Source organism: Herpailurus yagouaroundi, unplaced genomic scaffold (assembly GCF_014898765.1).
Source record: "Herpailurus yagouaroundi ecotype Mexico unplaced genomic scaffold, PumYag 182, whole genome shotgun sequence".
Taxonomy (NCBI): domain Eukaryota; kingdom Metazoa; phylum Chordata; class Mammalia; order Carnivora; family Felidae; genus Herpailurus; species Herpailurus yagouaroundi.
In genome coordinates, this window is record NW_024412413.1 from 2,986,454 (window position 1) to 3,008,967 (window position 22,514).

Here is a 22,514-nt window from a genome sequence, read left to right on the forward strand (position 1 = left end):
TGGCTAACCCCACAAAGATGCAAAGTCCTTCCAGAACAAAAGCTCCTCATCCATCAGCTCTTTCAGGGAAAATGTACCCCCCCGCCCCGCCCACATACCCAGGCTGTGTGGAAGAGGAAGCAGGGCAGACGAGACCTGCGTCCTCACCTCTGAGAGCTCAGCAGCTTGGAGGAGAGACACAAAATAAATTCAACCTGGAATCTGACAGTTGTCTGTTGCAGTTGTCAGAATAACTGACCCCGCATGCCCAGGAGTGCCCGGCCTCCTCTCTGCCGGGTGGAGGCCTCGGCGCTCCCAACAGGAGCTGGAAAGGCAAAGCCCCTGGAGCTCTGGGGGGTCGTGACCCCCAGGCATGGCCTACGTGAGGCCCCACGGCAGGAGCACCCGGCCCGCCGACGAGACGTTGCTCATGCAGGGGTGGTTCTCGGGAAGCGCGTCACGGAGGGTGACAAAGTGGGCCCACCACGGTCCCCAAACCCGCTTGCACGCGTGGGACTCCTGGCGGGGGCCGCCTCCTGGCTGGATGGTGCTAAAAAATGGACAACTAAACTCTCCGCATTGCTTTCAATTTATATACGTCAGGGCTGCAAATGCATATGCTGAAAAGCTTCATTTTTCCTATTTTATAAGTAATTGTGAGCAGATGCTCTGTCACTGATAAAGGTAATTTGGTTAGCAATAATTCTGAATTTGAAATTTTCCATTTCACTGGAAATAAGAGTGTACATATAATGAATGAGCAGGCAGATGTAATTATTGTCATCTTTCAGGTTGAAAACGTTTTCTTCATAAAACCCTCCATGGCAGGCCAGGGCACTGCGATTGTTGTAAAGTCACCAGGAAGGTACCTGTCATAGCGACATGCAGGGAGGCCACCACGGTGTTTGCGGGACACTTTCCTCAGCACTTGAAACAGCAGATCTACAGACTGGAAATTCTACTGAAACATCTTGCCTTCTTGATTAAAAATAAAAATAAGTTATGCAAACGCATTGTGTTCCAGGATTTATGCTAAAGAGGAAAAAAAAAACACGTATCCCATTGACTTGGCATAAAAAACACATACTGTTTATGCAGGGCAGACACTACTTAGGTTTATTTGCCCAAAGAGTGAGCATAATTGCTCACACTTAGATACCTGACAAAGAAAACCGTTCAAAACCCCTCCGCAAAGCTGAGAACAGACATGAATACATCACGCTTCTGCCGGGCAAGGCATGAAGAGGCTTTGATCTGGGGGGAAGATTTCAATTCTCCATCAGTTAAACAGATTAAAAAAAAAGAGAGAGAGAGAACAAAACGAGAGCCACCTGGCAGTGAACATGGGCCTCTTTGCAGCCAAGAAGTCCCTTGGCTCACCACCCTCCCGGTTTGCTACAGAGGCAGTGCCCGGCCGCATCCACGGGCCACAGGACCCAGGCCTTGCTGTGCAGGGGTCCGGGGGCTCGGCCAAGAGGAAGGGGCTGAGGCAGAGGGCAGCAGGGGTGGGCCTGGACGGGCCACGTCCATGAAGGAGAGGCCCAGGGCTCCCCGCTACAGACACCCACAGAGGTGCCCCGAAGAGGGTGTGAGCTGGAAGGGGGTGGGGTGGGCAGACGGGGCAAGCGAGGGAACAGAGTGGGACCCGGGACCTACAATCCTCCCTGCAAGCACAGGACACTCCCTAGCAAGTCCCTGCAGGCAGACAGTCCTGCAGCCCCACGGCAGGGGCAGTGAGGAGGCTGTGGCCGGAGCCTGGGCTGCTGGCCTGTTCTCTCCCTTGGGCGGCAGGTGAGCCTCAGCCAGACACTAAGAAGAGTGCTAAGATCTCAGGCTTACAGTCAGGAGAGCCTGGGTTCAAATCCCAGTCAGCTTCTGGAAAGTTCTTGAAGGCTCTCTCTCAGCGCCCCGAGGTTCTCCTCCAGACGGCCCGCTCCCTCACGGCACTCTCTCAGGGAAGGTGCCGGCACAGCGGCTGCCGTCGCCCCGTGTGTGGCCAGAGGCGGGGGATGGGATGCCAGGAAGGGCACACCCGAGCCAGCCCTGCGGCACAGGTGCACAAGGGGGACGTGGTGAGGGCACCTGACCCCAATGGCAGCCGACCAGTATTAGCGCACACGGCGTGCTTTGCCGGGCAACCATCCTCCTTCTGAGCGCACGCTGCCGCACTCCGATAAGGGCCACTTTTTGCCTCAGAAACTGGAATGGAAGTTGACGGGAACTGAGATTTATTTAGACCATTTAACACCCATCTTAGGCACGTGCTGATGGGGTAAAGAGAGAAAACGCAACCCCGGCCCATCCGGTGCCAAGAACCCGGGATCCCAGCGGGTCCCACCCCACGGGGTGACCATTCTACACCTTCTTCATCCTCCACGAGCAACGGGGAGCACACGGAAGGCCAACGAGAACGAACGAAGCCGGGCTCCCAAGGGCGCCTCTCTAACGTCACACACTACAGGCGCGCCGCGTCTCACAGACTGGACCGCGCGCCTGGTCAGGGAAGCCTCCGTGTTCCGTAATGAGAAGGGGCGGACTGGCTCCCGCCCCCTTCCCGGGAGGGAGGCTCTAAGTCCTCGGACTCCCCCCAGGGCCGGGTGTCCCTGTTATGCTAACGAGAGGGGTTCTGGTGAGGGCACCCCTCGGCAGCGTCGGGATGGGGACTGAGTGGGACCCTCAGCAGCCAGACGATGGGGAGAAGACGGGAGCTGGAGATTGCGTCTACACGGGGCCCGTGATCCGGTGGGTAGCACTATGGGGAGACCCAATACGCTCTGGACGCCCAGCCCCAGCCGAGCTTCCGTGACTCCACGGGGACCTTCCCCAAGCTCATTCCGTGGTTCTTGACCTTACCCTCCACAATAAAACCACCGCTGCAAGTATAGTGCTCTCCTGAGCTCTGTGAGTCATCCTAGGGGACCGTCGGACCCACGGGAGCCACGGGAACCACTGAAGCGAAGGCCACTCGCTCAGAAGTGCAGGCGGCCTAGGGACCATGGAAGTGCAGCTGGTGTCTGAAGCAGAGCCATCTGGGGGAGCACTGAGCCAGCCCTTAACCTGTGGGGTCTGTTAATGACAGAAGCACACTTGTGCTTGGGGTACAAACAAAATACTCCTGCCAGCATCAAATGCCCAGAGGCCGCGATGCAGAAAGACCTCCAGAAAGAGGCCAAACACATTTTCCCAAAATAACTTCTCCAAGGCTGGCTTTGACATCAAGGTCATGCCACGCGATTACTATCTTCTCACACGCTCCACGCGAGGGCAGGGGTGAAGGCGGGTCAGACCCACACGGCCGCTGACCATGCCGGAGCGGGAGAGACTAACACGGTCACCACGTGAGCACGAGGACAGGCTAGAGTGTAGACGCCCCCAGGCCCCGGCCACAGACGCCACCAGCCACCCCGGGGACCCAGTGTGCACACAAGCAGGAGTGAAATTACGCCTCCCGGCAGGATGTAGAAACCAGTGTTTATGTGACACCACGACATGCTATCTTTCCATCTTTAGAGAGGTATTAAGGCATATTTTGTTGACAGTAACATTATCTAAAATACAAGCGCTTCCAGAGCTACTCAGAATCGAAGCGACGAGGCATTAAATCATTCTCACCTCACAGATGTGCTCACAGGCTTCTCCACGAAGGCCTGTTTTCCTATCAGAAAGCAACAACAAACCTGATTTATTGGGAAAGGACACAGATGCCATGAGCGACATCCCCGGGGCACCCAGAGCACGGAGGGCCTGATAACCCCCTGCAAGGCCACCCCTGTCGTGCATGTGTGCACATCGGTGGCGGCCCAGGCACACAGGAGGCGAGTGGACAGCAGACCAGACGGATGGGAGCTGGAGGGGCCTGGCCGCGTCCCACCCAACACGCGTACGGGGCTCTAGATGGGGACACGGTGAGGACACTGAGGAAGAGTACCCGCCCCGGGTTCCATCCGAGATGTGATGGGCCAACAGGGGGTGCCGGGCCTGGCCCCCGCAGTCGAGGCAGCACAAAGCCTCCGGGAGGGTCTCTGGGCTCCCAGGCCCACGACAGAGGGGAAGTGGGGCACAGAGCCAGCCAGAAGTCAGGGAGACGGGCCCTCAATCCCAGCGCTGCAGGGAAGGTGGCGGAAGGGAGCCCACGGCACTGCTTCTTTGCTCACTGCGTTAGTTTCCTGATTCCGTAACAAACCCCCACACGCTCACCCGTTGAAAACAGCGCACATCTGTCATCTCACAGCCCCTGTGGCTCTGGAGTCCAGAGAGGACCTGGCAGGCTCCGCCACTCGGGGCTTTCCAAAGCTACACAAGGCCGCGCTCTCGTCCGGAGGCCCAACCAAAGTAGCACCCACCTCCAAGTTATTTCAGGGTGCTGGCAGAATCCATTCCCTTGCAGGGCTATGACTCAGGGCCCGGCTCTTTGCTGGCCGTCAGCCAGAGGCCACCCACACGGCCCTGCCACGTGAGCTTCTCCGACTGGCCACGGGCTTCAAGAGCAAAAGCAAAGTCTCTAGTGAGTCTGCTCAAACGGAGTCTTACGTGATGTAACGTAACCACAGGCTGATAGCCCACCACCCCATACTCTGTCGAGACATGTGATTCGCCCAAACCCAGGAGCAGGGATCACACAGAGGTGTGGATACGAGCAGGCAGGCTCCCCGGGAGTCACCGTAGGACCCGTCCACCACGCGCACTCACCGCACTTGCCTTGGCCAGGAGCAAACCCGTCGGAGCCTACGGCACACCAGCCCCCACATCCCCTTCCCAGCAGGGCAGCGAGGAGGAGGGCCAGGGCTGCCCTCCACTGCAGTTCGGTAACCTAGCCATGGCAGTGAGTCAGGAAAGAAGGGAAGGTTCTCCTCGCCCTCCCCCTCCAAGCCAAGGGGCAAGGGCCTGTTTCAAAGGGGGCAGAGAGCAGAGAAGAAATAAACTCTGAGCTGAACGAGCACTCAGCTCACAAACAGTTTGCAAACCGTCTCGTCAGCAGTATGTAAGGAAAGCCTGACGAGACCCAAGGAAGCTGAAGACGAGGAGCTTCAGTACTCCGTCCACCACGGTGCATTTTAAGACTGAGAACCTGCCACGAAAGCGCCGGAGTTCTGACCACGACCCGCGAGCCCCCACGCCCAGGCTGGTGAGCGGTCCGTGCCTGCCCACGTTTGAGACGCAGCTCAAGCACCACGGCCCTCCCAAAGCCTCCTGACCTCCCCCGCCTCAGCACCCCGCCGGGTCGCCCACAGACCTCGCGAGGAGACAGACGGCACTCTAGTGGCCGTCGTGGCTGTCATGGCCATCTCACCTGTTCGACTGGGGAGCTCATCGAACTCCCAGTTCGTGGACGAGCTCGTCGAACTCCCGTGGACGGATGGCTGGACGGATGGTTACATGCCGGGTGAGTGGACGGAACAGGGAGAGAGGACAAAGTGCAGGAGGCTAATCGAAAGGCGAAGGGAACGATGGATAGAATGGATGATCCTAGCATACCTCTGGGAAAAGCCCTTTCCAAGGCAAGCTCTAGGGCCCAGATACTTGCCCTGTCATAAGCCAGCACTGAGGACCAGAATCTAGTTGAGGAAACTGACTTGTTCTGAGGAAAAAAAGGCATTTCCTTCTATGCCTTTGGATAGAGACACGAATACATAAGAAAATACAAGCAAACGACATATATAAGCACAACATGTTTATCCTGGCTCATACTCTTACCAAGAAAAAAAAACAGCAGAGCACGGGTAGTCCCACTCAAACACTTTAAAAATTAATAGCTCATGGGGTGCCTGGCGGGCTCAGTAGGTTAAGCGTCTGGCTCTTGGTTTCGGCTCAGGTCACGATCTCACAGTTCATGAGTTCGAGCCCCACATGGGGCTTCACGCTCACAGTGCGGAGCCTGCTTGGGATCCTCCCCCTCTCTCCCTCTCTCTCTCTCTCTCTCTGCCCCTCCCCACTCACTCTCTGTCTCTCAGAATAAATGAAAGACAATCAACGGTCCGTAATCTAACGTGTACGTTTAAAGGTAGCGGGATGCAACCCACAGCATACGTGCGGGAACCGCAGTCCGGTTAGCCACAGGGAAGACGGCCAACTGGTCATCCCCAACTCCATCAACCCCCACATTCCTCGCACAATCCTAATGACATTCCTCCACTCCGTGAAACCTTTCAACAGCTCCCTGTGGAGCAAAAACGTCTTCTGAAGGGGCCAAGGTCCTGAGCTGGCTCCCTTTCTTCGCCCACATCGGGGGTGTATCACGCGGTAAAGGACGGGCTCTCGGGGTAAGAGGCCCCGATCTGTAGGCTCTCTGCCATGGCCGCGTGGCGACGTAGCGCCTCTGAGCCCAGAGCCGGGAGGGAACGCACACCGGGTCTCCGGGCCGGCACAGGCCCGCTGCCACGCGCCCTGCCTGCGCCGTCTTCGCCACAGCCCCCACGCCATCCCCTCTGCCCACGCGACCGCCTACAGGTCCCCACGCGCCTCTGTGGCCGCTCTCCGCCCTCCCCTCGCTCACTACAGCAGACACCCCCGCAGGCCTGGGCGCCGGCATCCGCCTCCCGCAAGGCCCCCCGACGCCCCTCCGACCACTCGCGAGAACCAGGAAGCTGGCTGCGCGAGGTTGTTCTCTCAGTCCGCCGTCTAACCGGGTCAAGTTCCCCAACAAAGGACGCTAACCCACCCACCTACACCCGGACGCGGCACACAGAGGACATTTCACAGACGCCTGCCGAGTGTGTGAAATCAGCTGTGTCCCCATTCAGAGGACAGCCAGTCCCCTGGAGCCCTGGGGAGAGAAGGGAGCTGGGCCGAGGTGCTCAGCTCGCCGGGCGGCCACTCGTTGGGCTCAGTGACGCGGCCTCGGCGCTGCCTCCCCACATTAGAACGTGCGCACCAGGCGGGGAGGGGCGCTGACCGGGACCGTGAGGACAGTTAGTGTCTGAGGAGCACACGGGCTGCTGATGTCCACAGGAAGTGGTGGGAGCCAGGAGGAGGGAGGGGGGAGTACAGGCAGCCAAGCATGCCGCATGCTCGCGCCCTCCACGTACACACAGGTGAGGGACCGGGGCCCCGGGGCCCAGTGTCCACGCTCGTGCACACACGATTCCGGCTCCCTCTACCAGCCCACCGCCAAGGCCACTGCTCATGCCGACAACCCGTGGGCGGGAGACACCGAGGCAACGCCGCCAGGCTGCACCCGTGTCCCGGTTCAAGCGCGTCTAGAACCGAAGCCTGATATCCAGCGTGCCTCCTCCGCGCCTCCTGAGGCGGACACCCACCAAGTGTCACCAGACTCCATTGAAACGGCAGCCCACAGTGTTCATGCAGGGTCGTGGACGTCCCCAGATGACGGTCAGAACCGCACCTGAGGCGACGATGCCTGGGTGGCTCAGTCAGTGACGCGTCTGACTTCAGTTTGGGCCATGATCTCACAGGTCATGAGTTCAAGCTCCACATCGGGCTCTCTATGTCAGCACAGAGCCCACTTCAGGTCCTCTGTGTCCCTTCCTCCTCTCTGCTCTCTCTTTCTCAAAATTAATGTAAACACTTTTTAAAAATACTTAAAATAAATAAGATAAGATAAGATAAGATAAGATAAGATAAAATAAAATAAAATAAAATAAAATAAAATAAAATAAAATAAAATAAAATAAAATAAAATAAAATAAAATAAAATAAAATAAAAATAAACCACACCTGAGGCATGACAGCTGCCGGGAGGCAAGCAGCCTTGGCCAAGCCCAGGGTGCTGGCACAGATGGAATACGGGAGGAGGCCACCTCCCCAAACCATCCCCAGGGCTGAGGGCCTGTGACTGCAGCCACGTTACTAAGCTGGGACCACATGGCCCAGACCGGCAGGAAGACCAGCCACGGTGTCACCATGCCCGGCCCTCGTCGCCGTGCCTGGGAGCCCACGACGGCCCTGGGGGGTGCCCTGCTCTGGCCAGCCCGGCCCGAGCCTCCCAGGAAGGGCGCTGGACACAGCTTGGTGCCCAGGCCAGGAGCCCGCGGTCCCCGGGAAGCAGGGGCGTGCGGAGAACAGTCTGATTTTGGCGTCAGGGGCTGATTTTCTGCCCTGACACGGCGGTGGCTCGAGGGCTATATCTGCTCTGTTCTGTTTCAGTATTCATGAACAACCCCAAAGCTGCCGAGGTACTAAGCAGTGAACTTGGTAAAAGAACTCTAGCGGATATACAACAAGCAGGCCAAGTTTACCTAAGCACTTAACTTCCATACCCTTTCTTTTTTTTTTTTTTTTTACCTTTATTTATTTTTGAAACAGAGCGAGACAGAGCATGAACGGGGGAGGGGCAGAGAGAGAGGGAGACACAGAATCGGAAGCAGGCTCCAGGCTCTGAGCCGTCAGCACAGAGACCGACGCAGGGCTCGTACTCATGGACTGTGAGATCGTGACCTGAGCTGAAGTCGGCCGCTTAACCAACTGAACCACCCAGGCGCCCCCATACCCTTTCTTAAAAAATAACCAGAATGTGTTTAAAATGATTTTGTCAAAGAAGATATGTTCCAGGGAGGGTTTTATCCATTATCGTAGTGAAAGCCCGAAGAGGCCCTTCATCCCCTCCACAGAAGGAGTCTGCCCCTGTTCCTAGCACCGGAAACCTACCCCAAATAACTGAAAAATGCTAGCTTCCTGCCACTGCCTCGAGGAGGAGCTAGCTGCAGTTTACTCTCTGCTCTCTTACCGGTGACACAGAAACGTGAACGGTCCCTCGCGTCACTCCCTGTGCCCTGACACCCACTGCCTCCAGGACACCAGCTGCGGGCGGGCAGAGGGGGTGCCCACAACCACCCCCACCCTGCCTCTCAGAAGACACCTGCGGACCCCGTCCCCCCAGGCTCTCGGGGAGCACCTTTCGTGCCTGCCGCCAGCTGCTGGAGACATGGCCACAGCACCAACCCCCCACCAAAAGCCGGCGCAGAGACGACCCTCCCCCACCAGCCACAGCACCCCAGGTTTTCCCCCCCCCCCCCCCACGGCCAGCGGACACACTCACAGGGTGCTCACACAAAACATGGTTTCCCACGCTGGAGCTCCTCTGTGGTCCCCTCCTATTCAGGGGGATGTTTCCCAAAGGACCTCCTACAACAAGCTGGGAAATTCTGAGCATCAAAATCATTTATTATGGGACACACCTGCAAGCTGGCGGAACACAGGATCCCCGAGCTCAAACACACACACACGGGAGAAAGGGGACAGCTTCTCCTTACGGCAGGAGGGCAAAAAGCGAATGCAGGAAAGAGGACAAGCCAGCAGCCCCGGTGGTGACCAGCCCAAACGAATCCTCACCTACAGGCACCCAAAGCACCGCGGAAAGGCCCGGGGCCGGAGGGAGAGCCGCGCTGTCCAGGTCTCCTCGCCGGTCACTTCTCACCACAAACAGAAGTGTGAGCTCATGGCACCCTGGCAGACACCCGTTCAGCCTGCGACCAAAGTGAAGGTCGCTGGACACGGGACAGCCTGCCCCGCGTGTCCCCAGAAGCTCCCTCCCACACGTCTACGGATTCCTGCCTAAATCTGAGTGTTGGCACCAGGAAGCAACAGAATAGCTCAGAACAACAGACACCCTGGAAAGAAAACAAACCAGCAACAAACCCGAACGTGCCCGTTTCAGAAACGGCAAAGTCCTGGAACGCGCAGAAAGGCCGCGTCTCCCCTCCGCCGTGCAACGACCTGCCACATCTCCAACGTCCCTGGCACGATCGCGTTACGGGGGGAACCGTTGGTCCACACCTTCCTGCCCTGTGCCAGCACGTGCCCACGGGGCAGGGGCTGCAGCGCCCCAGGATCCCAGTTATACACACCCACGGCACACGGCTCACCCTTGTTGGCGGGGGGCGGCGGGGGGGGCGGGGGTCCTCTCCCGGCAGAACCCAGAGACTGGAGCCGTCACACGCACACCCACGGCGCCTCACCAGCCACAGGGCAACACCTGAGGGGTCCAAACTCAACAGGCCCACCCTTCATCTGCGTGGCCCAGACTCGATGCTCCCCCCTGTTTCCCCAACGGTCACGTGGAGACACTGTCAGTTCCCACCTCACCGGCCGCCAGGAACGAACGGGATACGGAGCGTGCACTGCTCAGCAGCGCGCTGGGGACCCAGGCAGAGCTGAGTGAGCGGTGAGCCCTCTGAGGGCACACCTGGCCAGATGCGGGGGGCAGCCGAGCGAGGGCACTCCGTCCGGGACCAGGACGACAGTAGCACCTGCATCCACTCCTCCTCCTGCCAGGACCTCACGGTGACAGAAGGCGGCAAATACGCAAGTACAAGAGAAGGGACAGAAAGAAATATCTGAGGAAGGAGACGGAAGCACACAAGCGGCGTCTCCCCAGGGGACCTGAGAAGCTCAAGCCCACGCCAGCGCTGCAGAAAGCAGGACGCGGTTCACTCGGCACGGATCACCCGGCAGCCCAGGAGCGGTGGCCTTCACCACAGAGTGTGCGTCCGTAAGAAGCTGCTGGATGGCCCCAGGCCTGCCCGCCCCCTGGCTGGCAGCAGCCCCCGCCCCTCCTCATCCTGCCCTACAATCCAGAACGCAGAAGGACCTCCTCCACAGAGGTGAAGCCAGGGCTCGGACGGGGGGGGACCCGGCAGAGCGGGGGAGGTCTGAGCTGTGAGCTGCAGGCACATACTCACCTGCACCGTCCCGTGCGGTGCCAGGGGCGCGCGGCCGAGAGGGGGCACAGGGCACACGGGGAAGCACCCGGCCCTGAAGGTTGGGCCCACCAGGGACCCACGGCCGAGCATGGAGGCCCCGGGGGGGGGGGGGGGGGGGGGGGCACGGAGAGTAAAGACAGGAAGTGCTCCACTGCCGTTTATGGAAGAGCTGGTGGCGAAGGTGGCCTCCACCGTGGTCCTCGTCCAGCCGGAGGGGAAATGCCCCGCCACAGGGCTGCCTCCGGTCCCGGTTTTGAGAGGGACGCTGGTCCGTTACAGTAAGGGGCATAAAACCACTCCTGTTCCCCAGCAACCCGTAACCACGAACAAAAATGACTTTGGGGAATCATTTCAAAACCAGATTTGATGGCCTACATTCAAAACAAGACAACTTTTTCTTCTTAAGGTCAAGGAGAATCACTGTATTTGGAAGTCTCTACTTACAATTTAATTAACTAGTCTCAGTTTGGCAATAAACCCGGAACATCAATCTCAGGATGCGGGGTCACAAAGATATCATCATTAAGGAGAAAAGCATCTAAATCATGAGCTCAGAAGGCCTCACGTGCCTGCATCTCATTACACACTGGCTGGCCATCACCACCTCCCGTTGTAAACACGCTCCCCGCTCGAGCGGCTGAGAGTATGACGCTGATGGTGATGCTGGTGATCCAGTGACAGCACCTCCGAGGGGTTCCGGGAAGGAGAGGCCTGGGAAAGCCACAGAGACAGCACAAAACAGACAGAGACGGTGTCTCTCAGGCCACCACGTCGGCTCGGCCTCCACTGTCCCGTGAAAGGGAGGCTGAAAACACAGCTGTAGACCCCTCCCTGGCCCACCCTCACTTAGCCCGGCCAACATCGGGGTGGCGATGGCTTCCAGGGGCCATAAGGCGGGTTGGGTGGTGTGGCCACATGATCTCGGAGCTCCCACCCCCCCCCACCCCCGCCCCACACAGGGAGGGTCTTGTGACTCCGTGCTGAGGGCAGGCCTGGAAGAAAGAACTCCCAGAGCAACTTCTAACACGGGACAGAATGCCCTCGGCTGTCAAAACCTACCCACACCTCGAGGAGGATCTTTAAAAATAAGCTAACCCCTCTGTTCTCAGGTCACTAGTTCCAAGACCCTCTTGGGCCGCTGCAGTCCAAACGTGGGAGGAGAGGTGTCCCTTAGTTCTAAGAAAGTAAATCCCTCTCTACCTATTCAGGGGGAACACCTGAAAACAAATTTAAATGGGAAGGAAAACACACAGGGCCGGAGGCAGCAAGGTTTTGGGACAGAGAGCAGGAAGCCAGAAGGGGTCACAGAGGGTCCCCAAGTGACAAGTCTGCAGCCCCATTCTCCCGACACATCACTGCAGCCCAGGAGATGGCAGGGGGGGCTACAGGCCCAAATCCAAGGTCCAGAGACAACAGCGGTGGGGCGGGGGTGGGGGGCAGCTGGGACCTACAGCTGGCAGGTGCGGGTGAGGGCAGAGCAGAGGAGGTCCGGCACCTGCCTGGTCTCCAGCTGCGACAGCTGCAGGGCTGGGAGCTCAGGGACCCTCTGAGTCCCTGGGCCACTCGGCTCCCGTGTCTCACGGTGGTGCTCAGTATTTCAAAGTTCTGGCAGGTGCCCCTCCCTGGATGAAACTGACAACCTCTGGGGGTGGTGGGAAATCTATCACATCAAGGGTCCTCCAAAGAGAAAGCAGCGTCCCTGCAACCAGCATGATGGTCACTTAGCAGGAGAAGCCAATAAATCCAAGGGGCCAGCAGGTCACAGGAAAGCAAGGGCCTGGCTCCGTCCACTGGGGGGACGTTTACATCGAGCGAGACAAACCTCAATGATCACGAGACAGTCAGCTCTTACCCAGTCACTTGTGCCACACACCCAGTATTTTCCTGTCACATCACCAGCAGTCAATTACACTGCGGTCGTGCGGCACAAATTACGGAGCCCGTCCACACCCCAGATCCCCCTTCCATGAGTTAAAGGGAAGAAGGACAGGGACTGGAGAGTCTCGGGCAGAACGAGAGCCACAGGGGAGACCCGTGAGTACATAAGCACCCAGAGTCCGCTCTCACCCACCGCCCCACAAACATCCACTCTGCAAACCAAGAGTTCGACCCTAAGACCACATGGAAGCAATTCAAAGCCTCGAACACCGCGGGAGCCGTCATGTTCAAGATGCTACAGGAAACGCTTTATCCGTCAATACACCACCATGAGGTGGGCACGGTTTGCACCCCGGGCATCGTGCTGCCTGCTGGGATCTCTGGGTGAGAACTCCGGCACAGGCTCAAACCCAGGAGAAGGGACCCACTTTTTATTTAGAGACAGCACAGCACACTTTCTGACCTCCTCCATGGGATGGCATGACAGGTGGGGCACCGATGGCACCAGATGCTGGCCAGGAGTCCTAAGAGGAGCCGCGTGCGAGTTGGGGGGGGGGGCCGGGTGGGAGGCCTCACCATGGCACGGCTGCAGGCTGCTGCTCCAGAGAAATCGTGGGGCGCAGGCAGGGACAGGCAGGACTCTGGGCCCACAGGACACTGCTGGCCCAACATGGAAGAGCTGGGACGGCTCTCTGTGTTGACTGCCAACCGAGGACAGGAAGGGCTGGAGGGGACACGGAGCTGGGCGGAGCTCACCCAGCCTGTGGGGCGGGTGTGGCCCAGAGGGCCCCGGCTCTCACAGCGGGGACGGTACCCCACCGCTTTGGAGGATACTGTGAGGAGTCTATACGGTAACACAGGTAAAAACCCGAGGATGTAGCCTGGTCCACGGCAGCCACCGAACAGACGCCAGCCACCAAACAGACACCAGCCACTGTTAGCAACCGCAGAGGCCCCGCTCAGGTGTGACAGAGGCTGAAGCAGAGCCCGGGCATATACTCCAGTTAGACAGCAGGTGCGGGGACAGAGTCCTGGCCCGAGCCAGGGAGACGGGCACAGGGACACGGCCCCACGCGGCACACTCAGCCTCGCTGGGCGAACACACGACTCCCGTATCCGACGTCACTGCCGCCACACGTGTGCTTTGCCGGTCACCAGGCTCCCGTGTCTCCGGTGAAATATCGCTATCATTGCGAATGTTCACACCAGCCATCCCGGGGCCTAATGAGGACGCGAGCGGGGGAGAGGAAGCTTGTTATTTTTCACTGTCGCACGCCGAAGGTTCCACGGCCGGGGCCGCGCTGTTGATTTATTCTCTGCTCTCCGACTGCTTACCTTGTAGCAGTAATAAAAATATTTTCACTTGGATGGTAATAAAGCCGAATCTAGTTTACTAGATGTAACTGAATTCTATCTTGAAAGAATAAGTCAATTTTAACCTTACAATGTAGTCAAGACAGCTTTCAGAGAAATTTCATTAAAATCACATTTACCCTAAATTAAAACACAGAGGACAGGGGAAATGTACAAGCAGATGAAGCCATGCCCACGAAGGGAGAGCTGTTCTCTGAGGACGCATTCTGGCATCTTCTTCCCTCGGGGCGGAAGTGTACAATTTAAAAAATACTGACGGCCACAGCCACCCTCGGTCTCCTGGGTTCGGCATGTGTCGTCTCGCTAACGGGCTTCCCAGGGACCAGACGGGGGGGGGGGGGGGGGGGCCGCGCAGGGAGCCAGTACACACAGGGCCCTTGGCCGCCCCACAAGGTGAATGGGGCCAAGCGGAGCCCCCACATCACACCTGCCAGCACTCGAAGAAGCGTCAGCCCATCCGCTCCTAACCACGGCGAGGCAGTGAATACAGATGGCAGTGGGGACGGTGGCCACCGACGCCCAACGCGGCTTCCAGCACACGGGCCTCCACGTCCGGGCGCACTGAGGGCTCGTGGGGGACGAGCCGGAGCCAGGGCCCGAGACGGTCAGCCGCCAAGGGCACACACTTGCTAAGCAGTGGTCAGGAGGACCCGGGGTGGTCAAGCGTCCTTTCCCAGAAGCCCCAACGGGGCCCTCCCATCTTCCTGTTCTAACCCGCAGGCCTCTCACCGGCCTCCCACGCTGCTCGGGACCAGCATCTGCCCCTCGCCAGGGGACCAAAACTTTGGGACCTAATTTCCGTCCAACCCTGCAGTCGGAGGTCAGCCTGCCCCCCCCCCCCCGGGGCTGTGCCCACCTGCCCACTCGGTGTGTGCCCGCATGCCACCCCCCCCAAGACGTGTGTGCCTGCTCACCCCCGGGGATGCGCCCACTCACGTGCCCCAGCTTGCCTGCTCCTCTCCAAACACCGAAAACCACGCCCCGAACAAAGGGCTTCCATGTGCCCACAGCAGGGACGGGCCACTCAGAGCGCCAGGGCTCGCCCTGCTCCCGCTCTCATGCAGGAAGCCCCCGGCAGGAGGACAGGCTGCCTTCGAGCCTCAGGCCTGCAGACTCGCACCCCACCCCAGCCCACCCAGGCCCCCTCCTGCGGCAGCTTCCGACCAGGTGAGGTGCCGAGACCCTCTGTGGGAGCGGACCGGTCAACCGGGCACGGGGTCTGCTTTACAGACCAGCTCCCACGCCAACCGGCCACAGGAGATCCAAGGAAAGGGTGAGAAGACCCATCCCGGCTCAGGCCCCAGGCAGAGGCTCCAGGCAGGGTCCCCAGGCCAACACTGTGGGGGAGCCACTGCGGGAGTGACCAAGGCCCCTTCCACAAAGCCACACCCCGCTGGCCATCGGCCTCCGGTCCCTCTGGCTGGAATCTGAAGAGGAAGGGGCAGGGACCCTCTGCCTCTCCCTCATGCTCACACAACATGCCTGTCCTGTGACACTTGGCCACTGTCACCAGGAGCATGCAACCCCCATGTCACAGCACGAACACCTTGCAGAGAGCTCTGGACACACGGTCCTCACCCCCAGGAGTGCCCTGTGCACAGCAGGCTGGTGGTGGCACAGGGCTGGCACACTTCAGAATACTCAGTGACAGATCAAAACCTGAAGGCGCCCACAGGAGAAAATTCTGTAGGACCCAGGAGCTCAGGCCTGCCCTGGGCCTGGGCTGGTATGGCCTCTTCCCGGGACCGTCAGCAACACTTTCCAGGCTCCGGCCCAAGGGGGGCTCCTGCAGACTCCCCTCCATGACAGGCACGTGGGGTCACCGAGCACACGATTCACAAAGCGCTTCCCAGGCTGCACCCCACGATCTCCGGCTCCGGGCACTGGTCACCTGCCCCACTCTCGGCTCCCTGAAGTCCCGTCTGGCACTCGCTCCACACCGGCTACCCCCCTCCACGCAGCAAACTCCTTCCGTCTCCTGTGGCCGCTTTCTGTGTGCGTGGTGCTCAGAGGGAGCGGTAGGACCCTGGCTGCGGGGGACAGAAGCCGCAGGGGGAGAAGAGGGTTTCAGGCAAAGGCCACGACGAGAGCCAGGAGCAGAGCGGAAGCTGGGACCACGTGCACTGACTGACGGAAAGTAAAGGGTCCGCCCGGGCCAGCCTGGAGCTACTCGAGGAGGGGGGCTGGTTCATCCTGTGAAGGGTCTGGAAGCCTCGCCTGGACGTCCAGCTGCTGTTTCCAGCAGAACATCGCGGCAGCGGGGACGAGGGGCAAATCCCGTTGAGCGACTCAAGGCGGAGAGGCTGGGCCTCCCCCGAGATCACCTGTACTCGACTGACACGGGTCAACACGGCACGCGTCCTGCACAGCCCTGGGCCAGCGGATCTCAAAAGGTCACGTCCACAGTGACCGCGCAGGAAAACCCCGGCACCCCCAGGGCAGTGAGCCCCTGCGTGACGGTGGGCTCACTCACGGGGCGGTCCAGGGCTCCTAGATCAGCCTGTCAGAGAATCACAATTCCGGGGTCAGAAACCAACCGAACCTAACGAAGGAGAACAACTGCGTGTGAAAACCGCCCAGCGACCGGCAGCATCAGCACATATGCAGCGTCAAGTCCAGCGAGCGCGGCGGCTTACGGCTCAGGGGACGATTCCTGGCGGAGGACAAAGCGGCCCCTCCTCTGACACGGCGGGCAACGGGGACGTGTGCTGAGCATCAGCGGGGCTCCAGAGAAAACCGGAAAGTACTGACACAGTAACCACGTCAGGAAGGAACCACACCTGGGGGAGACGAAGGTGTGTACGTGTGAGGGCGTGTGTGAGGGCGTGTGTGTGCGAGAGTACACGCATGTATCTTTAATTTCAGATAGCCCAGATATCCTGTGTAAGGCAGGATTTCTCACCACCACCAGTGACCCCAGCCGCACAGGCAGCCCGGGGCTCGGGACCGGGTCTCAATCTGACGTGGCCCCGCGCTGAGCTCAGCTGGCATAGAGCTGCCCGGGGAGGTACCGGCGGCCCAGGGAAATCTGAATTTCAGTGTGTGTCGTGCTTATGCTAAAAAAGGTATTATTTATGTGAAATTCAAACTTACCCGGGCGCTTACTTTCACGTGCTCAATCTGGCACTGCTGAGACCAGGTAGGAGGAAGGATTTATCTGTTTTTCACCAAAGGAAAGAAGGCATGGTCTGGATCAGAATGCCGAGAGCGGGGCCATTTCTGGTGGCTGGCTCTGGCCTTCCCGAGCAGCCTGGAGACAGGCCTAACGCCAAAGATGGAAATCTCTGGGCCGACATCTGCCGAAGATCTTGGCTCAGACTGACTGAATGACGACCAGATTTCTCTCCTCCTTCTGGCCCACTGGGGCCTCTCGGGTTTATGGTCTCTGGAAACAACTTCAGAGCAGAGCCAAGCAGACCGAGGGCCCCGGGACAGCATAGAGTTCTGGGCCGTCAGGAGGGCAGATGACAGGCCCGGCTCTGTCCTAAGGCCAGCCCATCACCAGGAACGATCCCCTGGCTTCCCTTTCTGTGCCCATTTTGCGCCCCACGGGACACTAATCTATGAAGCAATTCTCTAGGATCTGATTTTAAGTCTTCTGAAAAAAACAAACACGGACATACCCAGAACCTGCTAATGCTGTGTATCTTGAAATATTTCTTTTTAATGCTGACATAGGCTCTCCCTTAGATTTTTAAACAAAAGATGTGGCAAGGATTTCATTTATATCATCTTATGACAGGGGCACCTGGGTGGCTCAGTCGGTTAAGCGGCCGACTTTGGCTCAGGTCATGATCTCACAGTTTGTGGTTCAAGCCTCTTGTCAGGCTCTGTGCTGACAGCTCAGAGCCTGCTTCGGATTCTGTGACTCCGTCTCTCTCTCTCTCTCTCTCTCTCTCTCTGCTGCTTACCCGCTTGTGTTCTCTCACTCAGAAATGAATAAACATTAAAAACAACTTGTATCATCTTACAACACAAAGATGCATGACAACAAAGCCCACGGTGCGGCTGCCCCCAGGTTTCGGCCACAGGGCTCTGAATGCAGCCTTTGGAAGGGCTCAGAGGCCGAACTTGGGGTTCACTGGAGATCGTGGGCTCTCGCAAGTTAACATCAGAGGTAATGGACATAAGGACAATAAACGCACAAGGCGCATCATCTGAATATGCCGCAAAAACGTGACATTTCTTTCAAATACACGTACACGCCAGGTGTGAGGTGGGGCAAAAATCCCCGAAGGTGCTTTGCGTGCTGAGATTCTCACTGCACGAGTGTTAACCTCTGTTCGTTATTACAGCAGCAAATTTCTAAACAATTGGTATGGACTTATGCTTTTACGTACAAACATCACGTGGTAAGCAGGGAACAGACACGCTGAGGGCACGTGCTCCTGCCCATGGGCACGTCTGTGCTGGTGCACGCGTGTCTCTGTCCGCCATGGCACTGGGCTCTCTGCTTCCCTTTGCCCCTGACTTTTGTCACAGCGCATGACTTGGTTCGGCCAACGAAACACCGCACAGCTATAGGAACCACTTACTGCCGGAAGCATTAAGCACCTGTGAGTCCTCCCCAGAATGCTTTTCCTTCCATCACGGGAACTGGGCAGAACACTCCTGATGGCGGCTGAGCCTCAGCCTGAGTGCCAGAGTGAAAACAACGCGGGACCTCCGGCCAAGCCACAAGGGATGCGCTCACTGTTTAGGCTGCTGAGATGTACAGGCTGTTTGTTCACAAGGTATCGGTGAGCCTGTCGTGACCGTAACAGTGACATTCGGCTTCCACCCAACCCGGATTTATAGAGGCTTGGCCAACGTGCGTTCTCGATGCACCTCTGGAGCCAGGCCGTGCACTCGTACCCCGTGTGTGAGAGTTCACATCTAATCGTCCCGGAGAAGCAGAGGGCAGGGTGGTTCTTTTTCTCCTGAGGTGCCATAACCCTCTCCTTTGTCCAGAGACTTCTTGCACTGACCACCTGCCCCTCCCCACAGGCTGGGGTTGGACGATGATTTACCCACTTACAGGGGATCTGAGTTCTACTTCTGATGCAAGAGTAGCTTGTGTGTGCTTTTATTTGCTGCGCGTGTTGATTTGCACGGTTTCTCAGAGGTAGCGCAAAACAGCGCAGGTAGGTGGCCTTCTGGAATTCCCAATTCACTCCTGACAGGTATTCTGGCTGGCTGAAGACTCTAGAGTTACATTCTTGAAGCATGTTGAGGCTATCTTCTCATATCTTTGTTGAGAAGTCAGTTTTCAAATAGCCGTTCTTAGAAAATAACTTTTCTCCAGATGCTTTACGACTTTGTCTTTAGTTTCATTAAACTTCATGAGGATGCAGTTTTCCCATTAGCAATTCTCCTCTGGATCCACTGGTCTCTTAAGTCTGTGTGAACTGGTGCATTTCGGTACTTTTGGAAAATATCTCAAGTTACCATCTCTTCAAAGTCTTACTCATTCTCTCTCTTCTCCTCCTGTGTCTCCAAACAAATGTACATCAGGCTTCCTGCCCACACCCTCTACATCTCCTGCCTTCTGTGATTTCCATATTCTTACCCTCCGGGTTTTATTATGGCTATTTCCTTCCAACCACCTTCCAGTTCACTAATGTTCTCTTTATCTGTTTCTAACCACTAAGCTTTTAATTTGATTATCACATTTGCAATTCCAGAAATCCTATTTGGTCATTTTTCAAGTCTCTCAGACAAAATTATACAGTTTCCTATTCCCCTGCAGACACTTTCAAGCTTTCAAGCTTACTTGATTTTATTTCTTTGTACAGAGTAAGGATAATGGTTTCATGGTATATGCCTAAGAATTACAAAAGCACAACATTTTTTTGTAGACCAGCTTCTGTTACCTGTTGTTTCTACTTGGACTTACTTAAGGAGTTTCGAATAGGTGATAAGCTTTGATTAGATGCACATCATATTATTTGAAAGAATTCAGTTCTGGGACCTTGCTCCAGGAAAGAGTTTGCCTCGCTTCTTTTAGGCACTGTGAGTCCTCCATAGAGAAGTACCGTGATTGAGGTTCAAACAACCCTGGTCCTCCCAGGTGACGTGAACCAAGATTACGAGACTGTATGAGAACCGATTCCAATTTTTCCCTCATGGCCCCTCTGCTTGGTCCCAGAACAGTTACAGGCATTTCTCATATTCTCTGTTCTGGGTAGCTAGGGTTTGGGTTGAACTCACTCACTGTAGGAGACATCAAAGCAACAACTCCAGCCGGGACTATTTTTCCAGATTAGCAGATGCCCCCAGAATAATAGCAGCCTTCAGTGCTGGGCTTATCTCTCCGGGCTCCAGAATTCTCTTAGAATGTAGCCAGCAAGTTTTGTCTTTTTGTTGGCAGTTCAATCCTTTTGAGAAACTTTCTGTTTATGCTCTTTCTCTTTCTTTTCTTTCTCTTTCTTTCTCTTTCTTTCTTTCTTTCTTTCTTTCTTTCTTTCTTTCCTTCTTTCTGTCTTTCTTCTTTCTTTCTTTCTCTTTCCTTCCTTCTTTTCTTTCTTGTTTCCCCGTTTGTTTGGTAACTTTAAAACGAATCCTCTCCAGTTTGTGCAGTGGGCAGCTTGGCTGAAATCGTCTGGCTCACCACCACCGGGTGAATTTGAATTTTCCAGTTTTATCCGTGTAATTAACTTCACCTTCTTAATCAACCAGCCCGTGTAGGTGTGCTCCTTCACCAAAGTGCCAAAAAATTCTGAAATAAATACCGTCCTCTCCCCAAAATGCAGAAATGAGGCATTAGCTTTTTTTGTTAAAGCAATTTTGCCTTCCTAACACATCCTGCCCTTCATAAAATCTTTACAGTCCCTGCAAAAGTTCCAAGTCCACAATTTCTCTCTCCAAGAGGTGAGCAATGAAACGGGGGGAGGGTGACCTTCACGCAGCTGAGGCTGGCAGGTTCTCCTCCCGAGCGGTTGTGAAGGTCCTGGTGCCCACCGGCCAGAGGGCCCGACCTCTGCCAACCATGTGTACTTCCCGCTTGGGAAGCTTGGGTATCTACAGGTCATCTGGGGATTTCAGGTTTCATCAGACCAACAGTTACAGATAGGCTACATGGTGTTACCTACTATGTAAACAAATCTTCTCTGTCATGAAGAACTGATCCTTTAAACAAAAAAACTGCTGGATCAAGTACCCTCCTCGGAAATTATGCTGAAAAATGTGATTAATGAAAAAGTACACCTTTGGTTGGGATTCCTTTGGTCACCGTTGCTGCTCTTTCAAACAATCTTCCAGCAAATCTGCAACGGGCCTCTTTCTAAACCACAGCGATGGAGAAAATCAATCTGAGTGTCTCCCCAAACTGCAGCACGGGAACAGATGAACACTAAATACAACCTTCCAACTTCCAGGAAAGTATAAAATACGCCTTCCGAGGGACACAAGAAGAGAAGAAGCTGCTAAGGATGTGTAATTCACATCCACTGCAAATCCTGTTTCCAAGAACGTAAGGAGACAAGAACGTAAGGAGACTGGGGGCAGCCGGGAAGCTGCCGGTGGGGAAAACCCAGCCATCTCGCAGAGATCTCATCACACGGTTAAGAGTGAGTGCAGTTACGGAAGCAGGAAACAGTATTTTGAACAGACAGGTTGGAAAGCAGCTAAATATACTGAATCAATAAAGTATTATTGGAAGAACCGTGAAAAACTTCATCGTATGGAAATCGGGTAATAACCATTAGATCCATCGTCGAAAATGAGATTCAACCAAGGAACAGAATGGAGTTTGCAACTTGTATGACTCCATTTTATAATGTCATCCAACAGTTCCCCAAACCGAGTGCCTTTCCGGGGGTGATGGCTGGAACGGCCACCACCCCATCACATCCTAAGCACAGTACGATCTCTCGACACATCCGGTGAAGTCACCTGCAAAGCTCACGTGAGGCTCTTCGTGAAAGAGCCTTTCTCTTCTCTGTACCTCACCGCTGACCGGCTGGCGTCACAAATCCACGCCTCGTTCTGCTCGGTATCACTTCATTAATGCTCTGTTCGTTAATGTAACAAGCTGTCAGGAGAATATGCCCGGGATGGGCAGGCATTATCTCCCAACTTTCATTTCATTAAACTCTGCTGCTGCAGTATCACAGGCAGTTCCCCTACGATGTATAGGGGAAATTATTTCAAGAATGAACGTAAAAAGTATTTCAAAGCCCCCACTTAAATATGAAAACATAATCTAGAACGGCCGAGCACACACTGTAATTTTTCCATAATATTAAAGACGTTACTTCCAGACTCGGTAATTAATTGGATTCCATGGAGAAATTATGCCAGCATCCTTGGTAGCAAAATGATGCACAAAGGCAGGGAACAGAGTGCCAAAGGACAGCCATAAACAACCATGCTGTCGCCCAGATTATGACAATCATCGGGCTTAATAAGGAGTGAGATCTGCCCGCTTCTGGTACGCGCTCATTATTCCCTGCAAAGTGCCCGCGCTGAATTCTGATTACGTCGCCTTAATCATGGCAAGGGAGAGGCTCTGGCCCAGAAGAATGCCCAGCCCTACCCTGGGGGAGCCGGGCCCCACGGGCTGAGTGAGGACAGCATCGCCCGGGGCCGGGGGGCCAAGCCCGAGCCCCAAGCCTCGCTCCCACCTCCCCCCCCCCGCCCCGCCCC

General features: G+C 56.3%; 1 protein-coding gene across 6 annotated transcripts in view; it reads right to left on the reverse strand.

The window, feature by feature from the left end:
* The window catches only part of TBC1D22A (TBC1 domain family member 22A), a 282,503-nt gene that overhangs the window by 96,136 nt on the left and 163,853 nt on the right, over positions 1 to 22,514 (reverse strand). The window contains exon 11 of one of the 6 annotated variants that reach the window (XM_040490521.1): positions 13,438 to 13,736. The exons of the other annotated variants lie outside the window; for them this stretch is intronic. Within the exon in view, the coding sequence (XP_040346455.1) occupies positions 13,453 to 13,736 (284 nt within the window). The 3' untranslated portion in view covers positions 13,438 to 13,452. Of the gene's footprint in view, positions 1 to 13,437; positions 13,737 to 22,514 lie in introns of those variants that run through there. 6 annotated transcript variants of the gene reach the window in all.